The following is a 14,025-nucleotide window of genomic DNA, read 5'->3' on the forward strand; positions in this document are numbered from 1 at the left end:
ATTCACAAAAATTGACTCCCAGAGAAAATTATGTGCAGGATTTGAGTATAGTCAGGGGAAAAAAACTTTAGTCAGGCTTCAATTGTATCCAAACAAAAGAAAAAGAAAAAAAAAAAAAAAAGCCAGGGTAGCATTTCTGGATGACAGGACATCAAGGTGTTTCCTGCAGTTAATTATAAGTCTTTGTCAGAAGTTGTTGGGTAATCAAATGGGAAGTGAGTTTTTTTCATTTTCAACATTGCAAAATGAGCAAAAGAACCAATACATATCATTAAAATGGAAAATAACAATTTATATCTGTTCACACCATGGTGTTTACATCCGTTACCAAGATAGACAGTATCTGTTCAAGAGATTCGACTTCTGAATCAGGTGGATTGTCAACTCCGGTGTCGTCTTTCTAGCAATTTGTTGCTAAGTTCTCTCTCTATGAAATGACAAGCTGTTGTAGACCTAATTTCTGTTACAGCAACTTGTGTCAATTTTCTGCTTCAGTCACTATATAATCAATCACTAATAGCTAAGAAAATGCAACCGTCTATCAGTGAAGGGGCATCTCCTGTTGAAGGCCAATAGTTAACACTTTATTGGATCAGAATTTATGAAAGCAAGGGATGCTCCTCCCCTCAAGAACTTTCAGAACAAGTGTTCCAGAGCCTAGCCAGAAAGTCAGTATGGTTAAGGCACAAAGGAAGACGTAATATAATTAAACTTAAGATCTTTCTTCTCTTTATTTTCAAGATAACTTGATTAACTTCAATTATTAATAGCCAGAACTTGGGGCTCACAAGCAGCTCTATACTGTAGTAAATACACTTAAACTCTTACAGTTAATTATGCACCTAAAATTTCTGTTAAAAAAATAATCAGCCAACAATAAAACTTGTTTCATGACTACAGCAAGTTATCACTTTCTGGTTTTCTATCCGCTATTCAGTATAACCTTGTTTTTGGTACCACACGTTAGAATGTACGGAGGACTAAGCAAAAGAGAAGACAGAAGCACACAGTGCTTGTTAGACACTCAGTTAAAATAGATGATACTTAAAATAGTATCCTTTCCCGGGTATGGATTTTTATTCATATTTGCAAACACATTCTTCAGTAAGTTCTAAAAGGTTATAAAAAAAAGTGAGGGAATGTGACATTAAAGTATTTTTCATTTCCTTAAAAGAATTTTTAGCACACCTAAGACAATAAAAAGAACCTATTTAAAAACACTGCTGTAACAAGGGACTGGCTGGTGGTCCTCTGGCCAAGTATTTACTTAGGAACCACCACGTACAACTCCAGCTGGTATTCCAAAGGGAGTGGTGAAAGGAAAAAGAAAAAGAAAAAAAAAAAAAGAAGCATACAACTAATACAGTTTCTCTTACTCTTCACTTTTCTTTTTATTCAAAAGTCAAATGTTATTTTTAAATCATCCAGCCTCAATTTTGATTTAATGTACCGTCATTTTCCCAAGATACGAAATTTCAGAATCTCTTTGGAATACTAATTTCACGTTTCTAGGTTTAACAAAACTGTTGAAATTTTAAATTCCACTCTATTTCCCTGAATTCTCGAGACAGCTGCTGATGTAAATTTTAATATAAAATATTTAGTCACAAAATAGTATTGCTTTTGTATGCACATAGTTGTAAGATTACTTTGTTTTTGTCAATAAAAACTATACCATCTTTCATAAAACTCTAAACAAATTAATTAAGAACTGTGATGTGAACAAAAATTACACATGGTAAAACAGGTACCAGCACGACGTTACGTTATATTACATCAAAAAAAGTTTTAATGGTCCCAAATATATATACTCAACAACTAAGCATACACTCAGGGGAGAAAAAATCAAAAAGAAAATGAAACAAAAAAAATTATGACACAAATGACCACATCTAGAATTCCACTCAATCTTTAATCAAGTAGGGACAAATCCCCACTTTAAAAAAAAATCTGCAGTTTGAAGGGCAAAGGGAACAGATAAAAAAGAGGAAACTTTATATTCGCCCCTCCCCCAAAGAGGTTTTCCAAACCTGTTGTAGCTTGACTAAAATGTTCAGAATGTATGATTTTAAAGGCAGGTCTCTTTATACAAAGAAACTGCTGGCATTCTTAACTAGTGAAGAATTATGGCACAAAAGCCTATTCTTCTGAGTCTCAAACATGGTCCGAGAAAGCATACTCTGATTGTAGCAACTGACCAGTCAATCCAGAGTTCCACTTACAAAACCCCTGCCCTGTTGGCTTTTTGTTTCCATTTCCTTCCCTGAGAAAAGGGCAATGTGTGGTCCAAGCTGGAGAGCTCAAAGGCTTAAGTCCTTCCCCTAAACGGACAGTACCCCTCCTCCTGCTCCATCGAATTGGCACTTGATGAGCAGAGTCAAGTGTGGAGGCTGATCCGGACCAGTCGTTCACGAGACCACTGCTCTGTTGTGGATTTTGTAGGGGGGAGGGGTGGAGACCAGTTTTCTCAACAGGTACTGACCATAGGCAGTTGCCGTTATTACGACTCAAACTTTGCTTTCTTCGCCAATGGTGGCGTGTCGTCCTTGTCTTCATCCTCGTCATCATCTTCGTCGTCATCGGGATAATCCACCAGACCCACGAGGCCTCCCTGTTCAGAAAGAAAAACGTAGCTTTTAAAAAACAAACTTTAACACATAAATACTAGATAAAGGACACAGATTTCCACCACCACCCCCATTATACTAAGTGTGGTTATTTCTGGACAGTGAGATTATATGCAACTCAAAGTCACTGTGTTTTTCCTATATTTTTCATAACAAAACTTTTAGTTTATAAATTTAACAAGTGAGCCAGGAGATAAAACCTTTTCAATTTAATAACTACTGTTTCTAAGACTTAACAGTGCATTAGCAAAATCTTGAAAACTACAACAGATAAACAGACTAATGACTAACAGAAATGAGGGCAGACCAACTACCAGAAGTTAGGAAGGCGATCGTGCCTCTCCTCCCGCCTCCTTTCAGACCCCCGCCTTCTCCGGGCACCACTGTAGCTCCTCGGCGGGGCGGGGGGCTGTGGAAAAATTCACCCTGTGGTGCCCTCAGCCTGCCCCTTCATTTTAACATCGATTCACTTCTTAGCCCTCAGGGGTCTCACACTCCTGTCAGAGTAAAAGGAACTGTGCACGGGGCATGACATTCCTGGCTTAGATCAACACGTCCCAAACGCCAGTCTGTTAACTGCTAGTCCAGGACAGGAGGAGGTAGTGAAAAGAATTGGTTTTTATTCTGAGATTGTCTTGTCCACATTTTTGGTGTTAAAATTGTCATCCTTTCTTATGAAATGTTGATGATGGTTAATTCTTTTTTATAAATATTGCTTGACAAAGCAGAATGTCCAGATATTGACCTTTGCTCCACACCAGCCTTTAGCTGGGAATTAACTGGGAAAGCTGACAGAGTAACTTTAAAATTTCTGTAAATGTTCTGATACAAATCTGAACCTGAGTTCTAAAACGCAGATAACGAAAATAATTCATTCAGCCTTTTGTGTTGGTCATAAAAACCTTTGGGAAATTGCTCAGGTTTTCCATACATTCAGGTAGTGGAGAACTTCTCTCTCTCATTCAGAAACATTAGATCAGTTCCAAAAGATAGTAACCAAACGAAATCTTAGTCACAATTACTGTTGAGACAGGCCTGCAAGTCTGACTGTACCTTGGTAGTAATAGCTGCCGTCTGAGATGTACTTTTAGGGACAGAGCCAGGAGAGCCTGGAGATCCTGGGGATCCCGGGGAGCCTGGCGAACCAGGCAGATTGGTTGCAGGTGACTGGCTGGTGAGAGAAGTCTTGGTTCCACTAGAGAGGGAAAGCTTGAAACTTGGGCTCTGCCGACCAGAAAGATTCGTTTTCAGAAGCACCTCTTTTTCCTCACTTTCTTTTACTAAAAATAAGAATATTGTCAATAGTTGTCACCCATCCTCCTCTTTTTTTAATCCCCCCAAATGAGGTGGCACTAAACCACAATTAACTAGCTCACTCCCTTGCTAGGGAAAAACACAAGTTCAGTTCACTACTGAGAAGGAATGAGATCTTCAGTATTCAGTGCCCCTCCCCTTCCTGAAATAATGTATTTCTCCTGGGTCAAGTCAGATTAAGAAAATTTGGTCCATGCTTTCACCCACAGCTATTAATTCACATTCTAGAAAGCAACAAAGTCTCTAAAAATCTATGTCATAACAAAGTAGATAACTCCTCATTCTGACAAGTTATACAGAATAAGCCTAGAGTGGGAAAGCCGCCATTTTTCCTTGCCCAGCTTTTCAACATACATTTCTTCCTTTCCATGAATTTACTTATTGGATCCATGATATCATCGTCATTTTTAGTTTTGTCAGATGGAGACACGACAGCTTCTCCATCTTCCATGTCATCTTCGTCTGTGTTAAACCACATCTCCTCTTCATCTTCTAGTGTTCTGGCATCTCTTCGGTATCTATGATTCCTCAAAATGGAACGCATACTAGGAATAAAGAAAAGAAAGTAAATAGACTCCGGGCACCTGGGTGGCTCAGTCAGTTAGTTAAGGGTCTGCCGTTGGCTCAGGTCATGATCTCAGGGTGCTGGGACTGAGCCCCACATCGGGCTCCCAGCTCAACAGGGAGTCTGCTTCTCCCTCACCCCCTCCCCATATTCTAATAAATAAATCTTAAAAAAGAAAAAAAAAAAAAGGGACTCATACAAAGACTCTTTCAGATAGTCTTCAAGTGGTGCTCCAAATAGATCGTTTTATATACAGAGAGGCTAATGAAGAACCAGACTTTTCATAGAACTGAACACCCCACCCTATCTAGTGTTAACTAGGGGAATCAAACTATTATGGAAACTGTACTATTATAGATCAGTTATTAAACTTGTTAACCTCAGAAACAAGTCCTAATTCATGGACTTTAAAACATACCCTATTTTGATTTTAATTTGGACACATGAAGCCCCACTACCACGTAGTGGTTGGGTTTTCTTTCTCATTATCTAGCTTCATATATGCCTGAGGAAGAGTCTACAGGTCTTACAAACACCACATACACCTTCGGGAAAACATGCACGGTACCCGTTACAGAAAGTTACAACCACTGTGCATCCCCTCCCCTGGCCAAGCCAAATATGAAACAAGCAAAAAGAGGCAACCACCATACAACTTGAATGAAGAGGTGAAAAAATGTGGTAATTTACCTGTCAAGTTTGGGATTATCTTGCCTTTCTCTTTGTTGTTCAAATCTCAGTTTCAATCCTTTAAATGTCTGTACATAATCTACATCTTCCAGTGCCTTCCAGTAATTTTCAATGACATGAGCAGTTAATGATTTTATATCTTCCTATAGACAAGAATTATAATGAAAAATACAAAAGTTATTTTAGCAAAATAGGCTTTAGGTAATTCATAAACCTGCCCAAAACAGTTTAGCTTTGTTAAATTATTAGCTAATCTCAGAGATAACAAAACAACGAAAATGGGCATAAATGGCTACTCTGTGGTCTCCAATTTTTGGTGTGTCTCAGAATTAACTATGGGTCTTCCTCAAGTAAATGCCCAGGTCGCGCCCCAGACAACTCTTACTCAAGTTGAATGTGGGAGTGGGATCAGCACATCACAGGAAAGTGCTAGAGATGGACAGTGGGGATAACTGTACAACAGTGTTAGTGTACTGAACGCCAAGGAACTGTACACTTAAAACGCCAAATTTTATGTGATAAACATTTTACCATAATTTTTTTAAAAAAGCATGCCACAGATAATTCTGACACACACTTGTGGGGGAACCACAAGCCGACTACTGACTACTAATTTTAGTAAAGAATCGAACTGGTTACAAAATTGTTCTTTAAAAATATAGAGGGCAAAGTCCAAAGTCAGAAAACCTCAGAGTTAAAACCAAAACAAAATAAAACCACATCAAATACTTTCTATCAACTGTCATTCTGTCCTAAAATGAGCTGAGTGCCATGACAGTGTTAGATCAGTTTTCTTTGAAGTCATCCTATGAAGGAGTCACAGCTGCTGAGAGAAGATCGTTTTGGTTTTCATTACTTTGAATGGAATTTCTACAAGTTTTTAAAAATTTTCTTCAAATTTAATCTCGAATAAGCCAAAATACTAATAATGCATATTCAATATTCTCAATTAAAACCAACATTCTAATACAGAACCTACCACTCTAATAAATTCAAACATCTCTATAATGGCAGAGTTCATCAGATTGTAGCGGGATCCATTGTTGAGAAAGGCTTTGACTACTGGTTCAAACAAAAAACTTTTCATTATGTAGCGGTTGTAAAACTCATCTTTTAATCCAATAATCTTTCTCTTAAAACGAAGAGCACCTGAAACACAGAGGCATTATTGTTCAAATTACATACCACACTTCCATATTTTAGACTTATTAAAAAAGACCTGCTTAATAAATACAGTTCTTTGTGCAGTGAAATGCTACTGCTTCCAGAAGCACGAACCTAAAGACAAGGACTGCAGAAGGGTTATCAGAAAAATGTACCCTAGAAGTAGTGTATGTCATTATAGAACACAAGTCTTGGAGAGCCAGAAAAATTCTGGAATTTACTAATGACCAAAATGTACTCTACATCTAAAATAAAAGCTAAAATGGGGCTAGCAAATGAATTAACTTCATACTACTTAAGATGAGAAAATTCTGAATATATCCTTTTACATACACCTTAAAAACAACAGAAAAACCATTGTTTTCTTAGGGCAATCCACTGTATAATTTGATCTTCATTATTTTTGGACACTCTTTACTGTTTGGCTTTAGAGTTCTGGGTTTACTTTACGTTGGTTGGTTTGTGGATGTGTCGGGGGAACTACTCTAAACCCACAGAACTCTGCATGACCCAAAACTTGCCTTCCCATAGTTTAGAGATAAATTTAGAGGATGTTGTGTTTAAAATGTGGTCCTCTATGCTTATTGCAGCGAGTATGCTTTTTAATTTTTTTCCTAATTTTCCTTTTTACAATTAATTAGGCTTTAACTTACAGATTAAAAGGTATATTTACATCTTGAGGTATGGGGAGTTACTTAGGTCACCATTCGTCAAGATCCAAATATACTCAGACAGCTAGACAAAGCCCTCTTTACCTACATGGAGTTTGTCAGTAAGTTAATGCCCCACTTATTGTAAACAGTTCAAAAAAGCATACTCACTTCATGCAGTCACATCGTCTTCGGTTGGCAAGATTAAATATTGTGTTTGTATTTTGGTTTCTTTGGAGATCATGGAAGTGGCTCGTTAAATTGCCAATTTGTTATTAATCAAGTCCTTCATGAGCAGGTAGCCAGGCAACCATGCTGACACGGTTTCTGGGTGGGAAGGCAGAGGAGTAAAGCAGCTCAATGTTTCTTTAGTTGGCAGAAAAGAGGTCCACAAGTGAATGCCCAGTTAGGTACAGTTGGCTATAAACTGCCTTAACAATGCAACTTCTTTAAGAGTGTCTCTTTCTAAAGTGACACTCTGGGCAGGGAGTTTCAAAATAATTTATAGAATAGTAATTGCATTTTTTTTAAACTACTGAATTATTTTCAAATACATAAGCATGGTGAAATAAGACATTTTAAACAGTAAGAGGCACCTGTGTGTTAAGTCAAAGCCTAACAAGGGTTTATCTTCCCCAAACAATGATTTCAGAGTTTGGTGTTTTGTAATGTCACTTGACAAAGGAACTAGTGAGGCAGTTCCATTTGTTAGAATAAAAATCAGTACTTTAGAGCTCAGGCCAAATGTGAAGTTTTTAGTAATTAATTAGGGCAAGAGCGATTATTTTGAGTTGGTACCCCAACTGTGCAGGCTTCGTGGAGACTTGTGTCCTACCATAACACACACTAGCTGAACCCCGTGGGCTGCATGCAGTTCCCAGGTAAGTGAAAAGAAACTCCCTTCCTAGAATTCACTAAGACCAAGGTATGCAGTGCCACCATTCCCTCAAGAGCAGTTCTGTCGAAAAACTGCTGGTGTAGACAGAGGTGGGGTTCTAACGGTCTTTGTTTTGCTCCTCATTTCAATTTGCCCTGATTTATTTATATCCAGAACTGGGTTATTTCCATTCAAAACCCTCCCCCAAAAGAAAACTGCATCAAGAATAGCCAACCACTACTTGCTGCTGAACAAAAGCTGCTTTCAAAAATTTACCAGCAAGCTCTATGAAGTTGAATCGCTCAAAGGAAATTAGAGAAAGCTTTTGGAATAGGTCACAGTGGCAGAACTGTTGGGCTTCCAATGTTAAGTGCACTCTGCTTCCCTTATCTCTAACCTTCATTAACTTGCCAGGAATCTCTGGGGCTTCGTTTCAGTCATCTCTAAAACAAGTAATTCATCTCTATGTTAACACAACATGAGATTTCACGTCTCAAAGTTGAGACTTTTTGCCTCCTACGTAACTTATGATGGCTGAATAAAAGCATCTATGATAAAATTGTGTTTTATTCCTGTCACAGATTTCCATATTTTTAACAAAAGACTAGACAACATGAATCCTGAAAGGCCAAGGAAATGAGACTGGTAAAAGTGGCGTATGTACAGAATCTAACCTTACAAAGACCTAAATTTTTAAAGGACTGCTTGTCTCACCTACACACCTGATTCGTTGTCTTTAAATAGGATAAAAGCATTCTAATAAGCAGCAGATATAAAAAAGGAGAAGTTCCGTAAGTCCCCAAACTGTTTACATTTAACCACTCATTATCTTTTGTCCTTACAAGAGGGCATCTAAACTTAATTATGAAACCCTCCCTTAAACACTCTAATACTTTCAGTGTATAATCTTAGAAGACTGAAAACATCCTAAACGTCCCACTTAGCTCTTTTAGAAATCCTTGATCAAAAACTCCTACTGTATACTCTTAAAGCCAGTCCTAGAATGCTCATTCCTAATGACTGGCATCTTCTTCCAGAAACTACTTATGTTCTGAATCTGGGAAGACAGCCACATAGATTCATTTAAGAGTCAGCATTTTTCGAACTGAGTTATTGTTAAACCAAACAGTAAAACATAACTAAAATTTTGCTAACATGCTTAGTTTCCTACAATATAAACCTTCCTTGTAATGTATCTCTTCATAGTTCTCGTTAAACTGAAAATTTCTTTGTAATACTGCAAGCAAAATAATGAGATGAACTGAACTGAGAAAGCCTTTTCCTTTCCTGCACTCTCCCACTGGACTTGTGTGTCCCCCCACACCAAACCAGTATCATGCTACACTTTTCCCACATACGTACATCAACTGTGCCTTCCACCAAGAATGTCACATTCTCCCAGGACCAAGACACAACCCAATTGACCTCTCCTGCGAAATTTTCCTGATTTGACTCATTCATGTAGAATAAAATTTTTCCACTATGCTTTCAAACACACCTCAATATAGTACTTTGGACATCGTTTTTACATGACTATCTCCTCCTAACTGAACTCAAAACCCCGACAGCGGAGTCCAGGTCTTAATGGTCCGCATTTTCCTTGTAATTTCCAGGTATCTAAGCATCTTCATCAAATCTGAGATGCCCCTGATTGCAAAAAACTTTCTCTACTACTAAGAAAATCAAACAAACAGATCAATCACAATGACATGCCATTAATTTTAAGACTCACCTTGATTTGAGAGATCATAAATGTCTAAAATGCAGAGCTTAAAACTGATAAAATATGGTAGGTGTTTAATACATTTATCAAAATAAAACTGATTAACTTATTCATTTAGTTTTTCCATTCTGTCCTAACCTCCCTTTCCCACACTCAAACAAAACTTTCTACGGTAACAAGAAAGAAAGGTTTGTAGCGAACTCCTTCTCAACTTGGTCATGGGGCTCTGTTTTGCTGTAGTAGGTACGTAAGGAAAATGACTATGAGTTTAAAAGCTCTTCTTTTGCAAATGCGAAGCTCATGGATATTAGTACAGTAGAACCAAAATAATTTATTTTTGCTATCCTTAGCAGTCTAGGTTAATGCCACAAAATGCTACCTGTTACTTCTGGCTGAAAAAGATTACTAAGGTAACATCAAAGTTCCTGGACAATCAACAGAAAGTAACTGCACTAAACACCTGAAAAGTTGGAAAACGAGAATATACCGTGAATACATGTACTCTCAATCATTCCTCCAGTGTGTACTTTAGCCAGAAAAACTAAGGCAACTGTAACTGTTACCCTGATAGAAAGTTTCATGTTTTTAGAAGGATACTTATTTCTAATACTATTTTAAAGATAAAATATTTTAGAGCAAATCAACATCAGAAACATCCTTATAAACCACGTTTTTATAATTTTAGGATATTTTTTTAAATCCATTAAGTAAAAAATTTGTAAATGAGGTTAAAAAAAATAGCAAAACTGGGTATGTATGTTCAGGCCTCTAATTAGTGAATGATTGTGATGCCGTCAAATCACCACCAAACAACAAACTTACCTATAGAAACCAAAAGAAAGAAGTTACAAGCAGACATATTTTATTGAGCCTCTAAGTCTTGGTCTGTCAACTTACCAAAAAAGGCTGGCTGCTGGGATCAAGAATAGTTTTAAATAACCTACTTCCAATTCTGAAACATGCTTTACTTCACAAACTAGGGCCTTAAGAACACAGTTAAAGTTAATTTTTGAAAGATAACATAACCAAGAACAACCTAGTCGTTGCTCTAAGAGCGGACAAACTTTCCCCATAAATATGGTTTACAAGTACACATTTTAGGCTTCATAGGCCGCATATGGCCTCTGTAGTTGTTGTTTTTAAACAACCCTTTAAGAAACCTAAAAACCACTTTTCAGCTTGCAGGTCATGCAAAAGTAGAGCACAGGCTGCATCTGGTCACTTCTGAGGTTTGGCACCCTTGCTCTAAAGTACCTGAGGTAACAAAATGTCTTTTGTCAAATATTTCTCAGTAACGCCGAGGAAAAATATTTGTGCAATTAACGAACTGACCATCTACAGACACTTGTGCTGGGCCTTCTGTAACTCTGAATGTGTTTTAGCAATGCAGTGCTATTAGCTAAAGATTTTCCAAATTACAAAAATGTTCGTGATTTAATGTAAGATTCACAAGAATGCCTAACTTGTACTGAGGAAGGCAGTACTAAAAAAATGAGGTAAAATGATCTTAGGTGCCATATTAATAGTGGAAAAGAATACTTTAACATATTTTGTGGATACACACTAAGCCCTTTGCTGTATATGAAGAAAGATGCGAATGAGGAAAATTATCTCCAATTGTGGTGAAACTACAGAATTGGTGTAGTTTCCTGTTAGAATCTAGGTGTCCTGAAGTCTGTGATCTTTTCTTCTCCGGCAGTAAAACCCAAAGGTACCAACAACACGATAATATATAATCAATAATTCTACCGGAAGCAACACTTACATAATGCCAAGAAAGCATGCTTTGAGGCCATAAGAACCAGCACTCTCCGGAGGATGTCCTTGTTAATAATGTAGTTCTTTATGTGGTAGGTATGGTGCTCCACACAAAATGTTAACAATTCCAGTACAAGTGCGAGCAACTGGGCAGTCTGAAAATCATCTAAAAACAAAACACAATTCTATTTAAGGACTAATATTCTTTTCCTTTCTAAATGTAAGTATCCAAATTCCAACCAAGTAAAATCCTTTCTGTCGACCCAAAATTTTAAAGTTAAGGAAAAGGGAACGAACACTGAATCCCTACCGTGTGCCCCGAGAGAACTGTGCTTTACATTTTCTTAACTCCGATGAATTATTTTCACAAAACCCAAGTCTGAATACGGCAAGAGCTGGGACACAAATCTATTAGCTCTGCTTTATTCCCAAGTGCAAGAATGCTTGCTCTACCATGTCTTAACACAGCCCTCATAAGATGTACACAAGGCATAGGAGATCCAGAAAGATCTTTGGTGGTCTTTGGTGGAATTACTCTCCCTGCTCCTATGATTCCAATGTGTTTTATGGGTCCTTTATTACATAGGATGAATCCACAATGGATTATAATTATTGGCTTACCTTTCTTCCTCGCAGCAAGCCTCTGGAAGTATTTTACTCACTTTTTCATTTCCCCCATTTACCCCCTAAAGATTATAGCACAGTGCCTTCCACAGAATGGGTTTTTTAAAATAAATGTTTGAAGACTAAATATATGTCTTTGGAAGGAACCCTCAAGCTTTACCTAATATGAATAAGGTAGACAGGAAAAATGAATATCACGTGTCTAAGACATTCTAGAATCATAAAAAAAGGGTAAATTTAACATTTACTTTCTAAGTCGTATTTTAAGTTATACTATACTGATAATTTATACAAAATATTCTTGAAATGTCAATGAGGGATTTCCCATCAAAGACCCTAAAACTACTTTCTGAATTAAACACACTATGCAAGCTAAAGCTAAAGGAATAAAATGCAGAAATAAGAGTAATCCCTTACCTACGAATAATGCTCAATGCAAATAAGAAGCTTAATAGTAAGCAGCTCTGCGCTACAGATCTGAAGAGCAAATCAACCTAAAATGATTTTTTCACAATTACTTCCTTCTATTTATTTAACCTATGTAAATATCAATATTGCTTTAACAGAAGTGTTTTTAAATTCTGAAAGCAACAATCATCTCCTCTTTTACATTTTATTATCACCAGTTATAGCACTTGAAAGAAAGTCTACCTTGAACACCTTTTCTGAAGATATATTAGTGGGCCTCTGTGATAACCAAATGGCCTGAACTTTTAAAGACTATTACTCTGCATCAGCTCTGAGTTTCAGAACTCAAGAACAAAGAACCTTACTACCAAGCCTGCATTATCTTACCTTTGCTAGGTTTATCTTCTGTTGTATTTGCCAGTAAGGGAGCAGTGAGGACATGCATACAGTGCTTGTAAAAGAAACCCAGAAATTCAGTCTTCTCTGTTTTCTAAGGAATCAAAAACATTTACATGAATTTTAACTGCGTCGGCTCCTACCAATAATAAACAATATACTAGCATGAAAAAGAGAAAAATGCCTGTGGCTTACATTGGCAGTAGCTAACATGTTTTCTGGGTCAACTAAAGTTCGAAGCAGGCCCATAAGTTGGACTGCTCCTCCAAGTTCAGGGTCTGTATCACAAATCATATGTTCTATAATGAGGTTGATGAGCAAAATATCCTGGTGAGAAAAGTACACACAATAAGGATCACTTATTATGAGAATGGAAAGGCACATACTATGACATGTTACAGCATTACACCTAGCTCTAGCTGTCTTGTTAACTGCAACCAAAATGAAACGACTAACTGCTTTAACAGGATATACGGCAATGTTTCTCCCTCAGGTGTGGCAAAGTCACATTTACACTAGGTAATAAAGAAAAGAAAGTTTCTTTCTCTATTTTTAAGTCCCTTTGATTAAAGCAAAAATCAACTTCGGTGCTAAAAGATCTTTACACTTCTTGATAACAAAATTTCCCTTCTGAAGAAAGCTAATAGGCCTTCAGTTTAATAAAACATTTAGCTAGAATTTACACCACTGTTCCACTTTCACTGCATTTCTATAGATTCCTTCTATTTTTGGCAAATGAGATCTGTATCTGTTCCCCATTTATGGAAATGATACAAAGTTTCCACTTAAAGTAAATCTAGTTGGTACCCAACTGTGTGAAATTAGGGGAAACAAGATTATGGTATTTAGATAGCACAGAGAACAAATCTGTTACACAGATCCCAAATGTCACTGAAAATTGATAACTAGTTTTCCTGAGGCTCCATGACTGGTGTTCCTGGCCCAAGGAGTAACTACAAACAGAAAGGGATGCAGTGAGGAAATCTCTGCTCTTGTCTGTATATGCAGTAGTAGGATGGACCTAAAGATCGAGATTAGGAATCAAGAAGCCTACTGTGTGTCAGAGAAGTAGATCACTGTATGTGCAACTAGCAGGTTTCAGGGCCAAGAACAGCCTNACGCCGGGATCACGCCCTGAGCCGAAGGCAGACGCTTAACCGCTCTGCCACCCAGGCGCCCCTTATTTGGTTTTCTGGATAAGACTTTTATTAAAGAAAAATGTGACATAA

At 37.4% G+C, this 14,025-nt stretch overlaps 1 protein-coding gene across 2 annotated transcripts in view; it reads right to left on the reverse strand.

The window, feature by feature from the left end:
• Nucleotides 1-1,370: 1,370 nt before the first annotated feature.
• PPP4R3A (protein phosphatase 4 regulatory subunit 3A) overlaps nucleotides 1,371-14,025 on the reverse strand; it is a 37,930-nt gene continuing 25,275 nt past the window's right edge. For both annotated transcript variants that reach the window (XM_011226934.3, XM_011226933.3), the window contains exons 8-15: nucleotides 12,992-13,123; nucleotides 12,788-12,890; nucleotides 11,376-11,534; nucleotides 6,176-6,345; nucleotides 5,197-5,339; nucleotides 4,296-4,486; nucleotides 3,681-3,907; nucleotides 1,371-2,611 (exon numbers count right to left, since the gene is read on the reverse strand). In XM_011226934.3, coding sequence (XP_011225236.1) covers nucleotides 2,501-2,611; nucleotides 3,681-3,907; nucleotides 4,296-4,486; nucleotides 5,197-5,339; nucleotides 6,176-6,345; nucleotides 11,376-11,534; nucleotides 12,788-12,890; nucleotides 12,992-13,123 — 1,236 coding nt within the window. In that variant the 3' untranslated portion in view covers nucleotides 1,371-2,500. The remainder of the gene's footprint in view (nucleotides 2,612-3,680; nucleotides 3,908-4,295; nucleotides 4,487-5,196; nucleotides 5,340-6,175; nucleotides 6,346-11,375; nucleotides 11,535-12,787; nucleotides 12,891-12,991; nucleotides 13,124-14,025) is intronic.

Source organism: Ailuropoda melanoleuca, chromosome 14, assembly GCF_002007445.2.
Source record: "Ailuropoda melanoleuca isolate Jingjing chromosome 14, ASM200744v2, whole genome shotgun sequence".
In the NCBI taxonomy this organism is placed as follows: domain Eukaryota; kingdom Metazoa; phylum Chordata; class Mammalia; order Carnivora; family Ursidae; genus Ailuropoda; species Ailuropoda melanoleuca.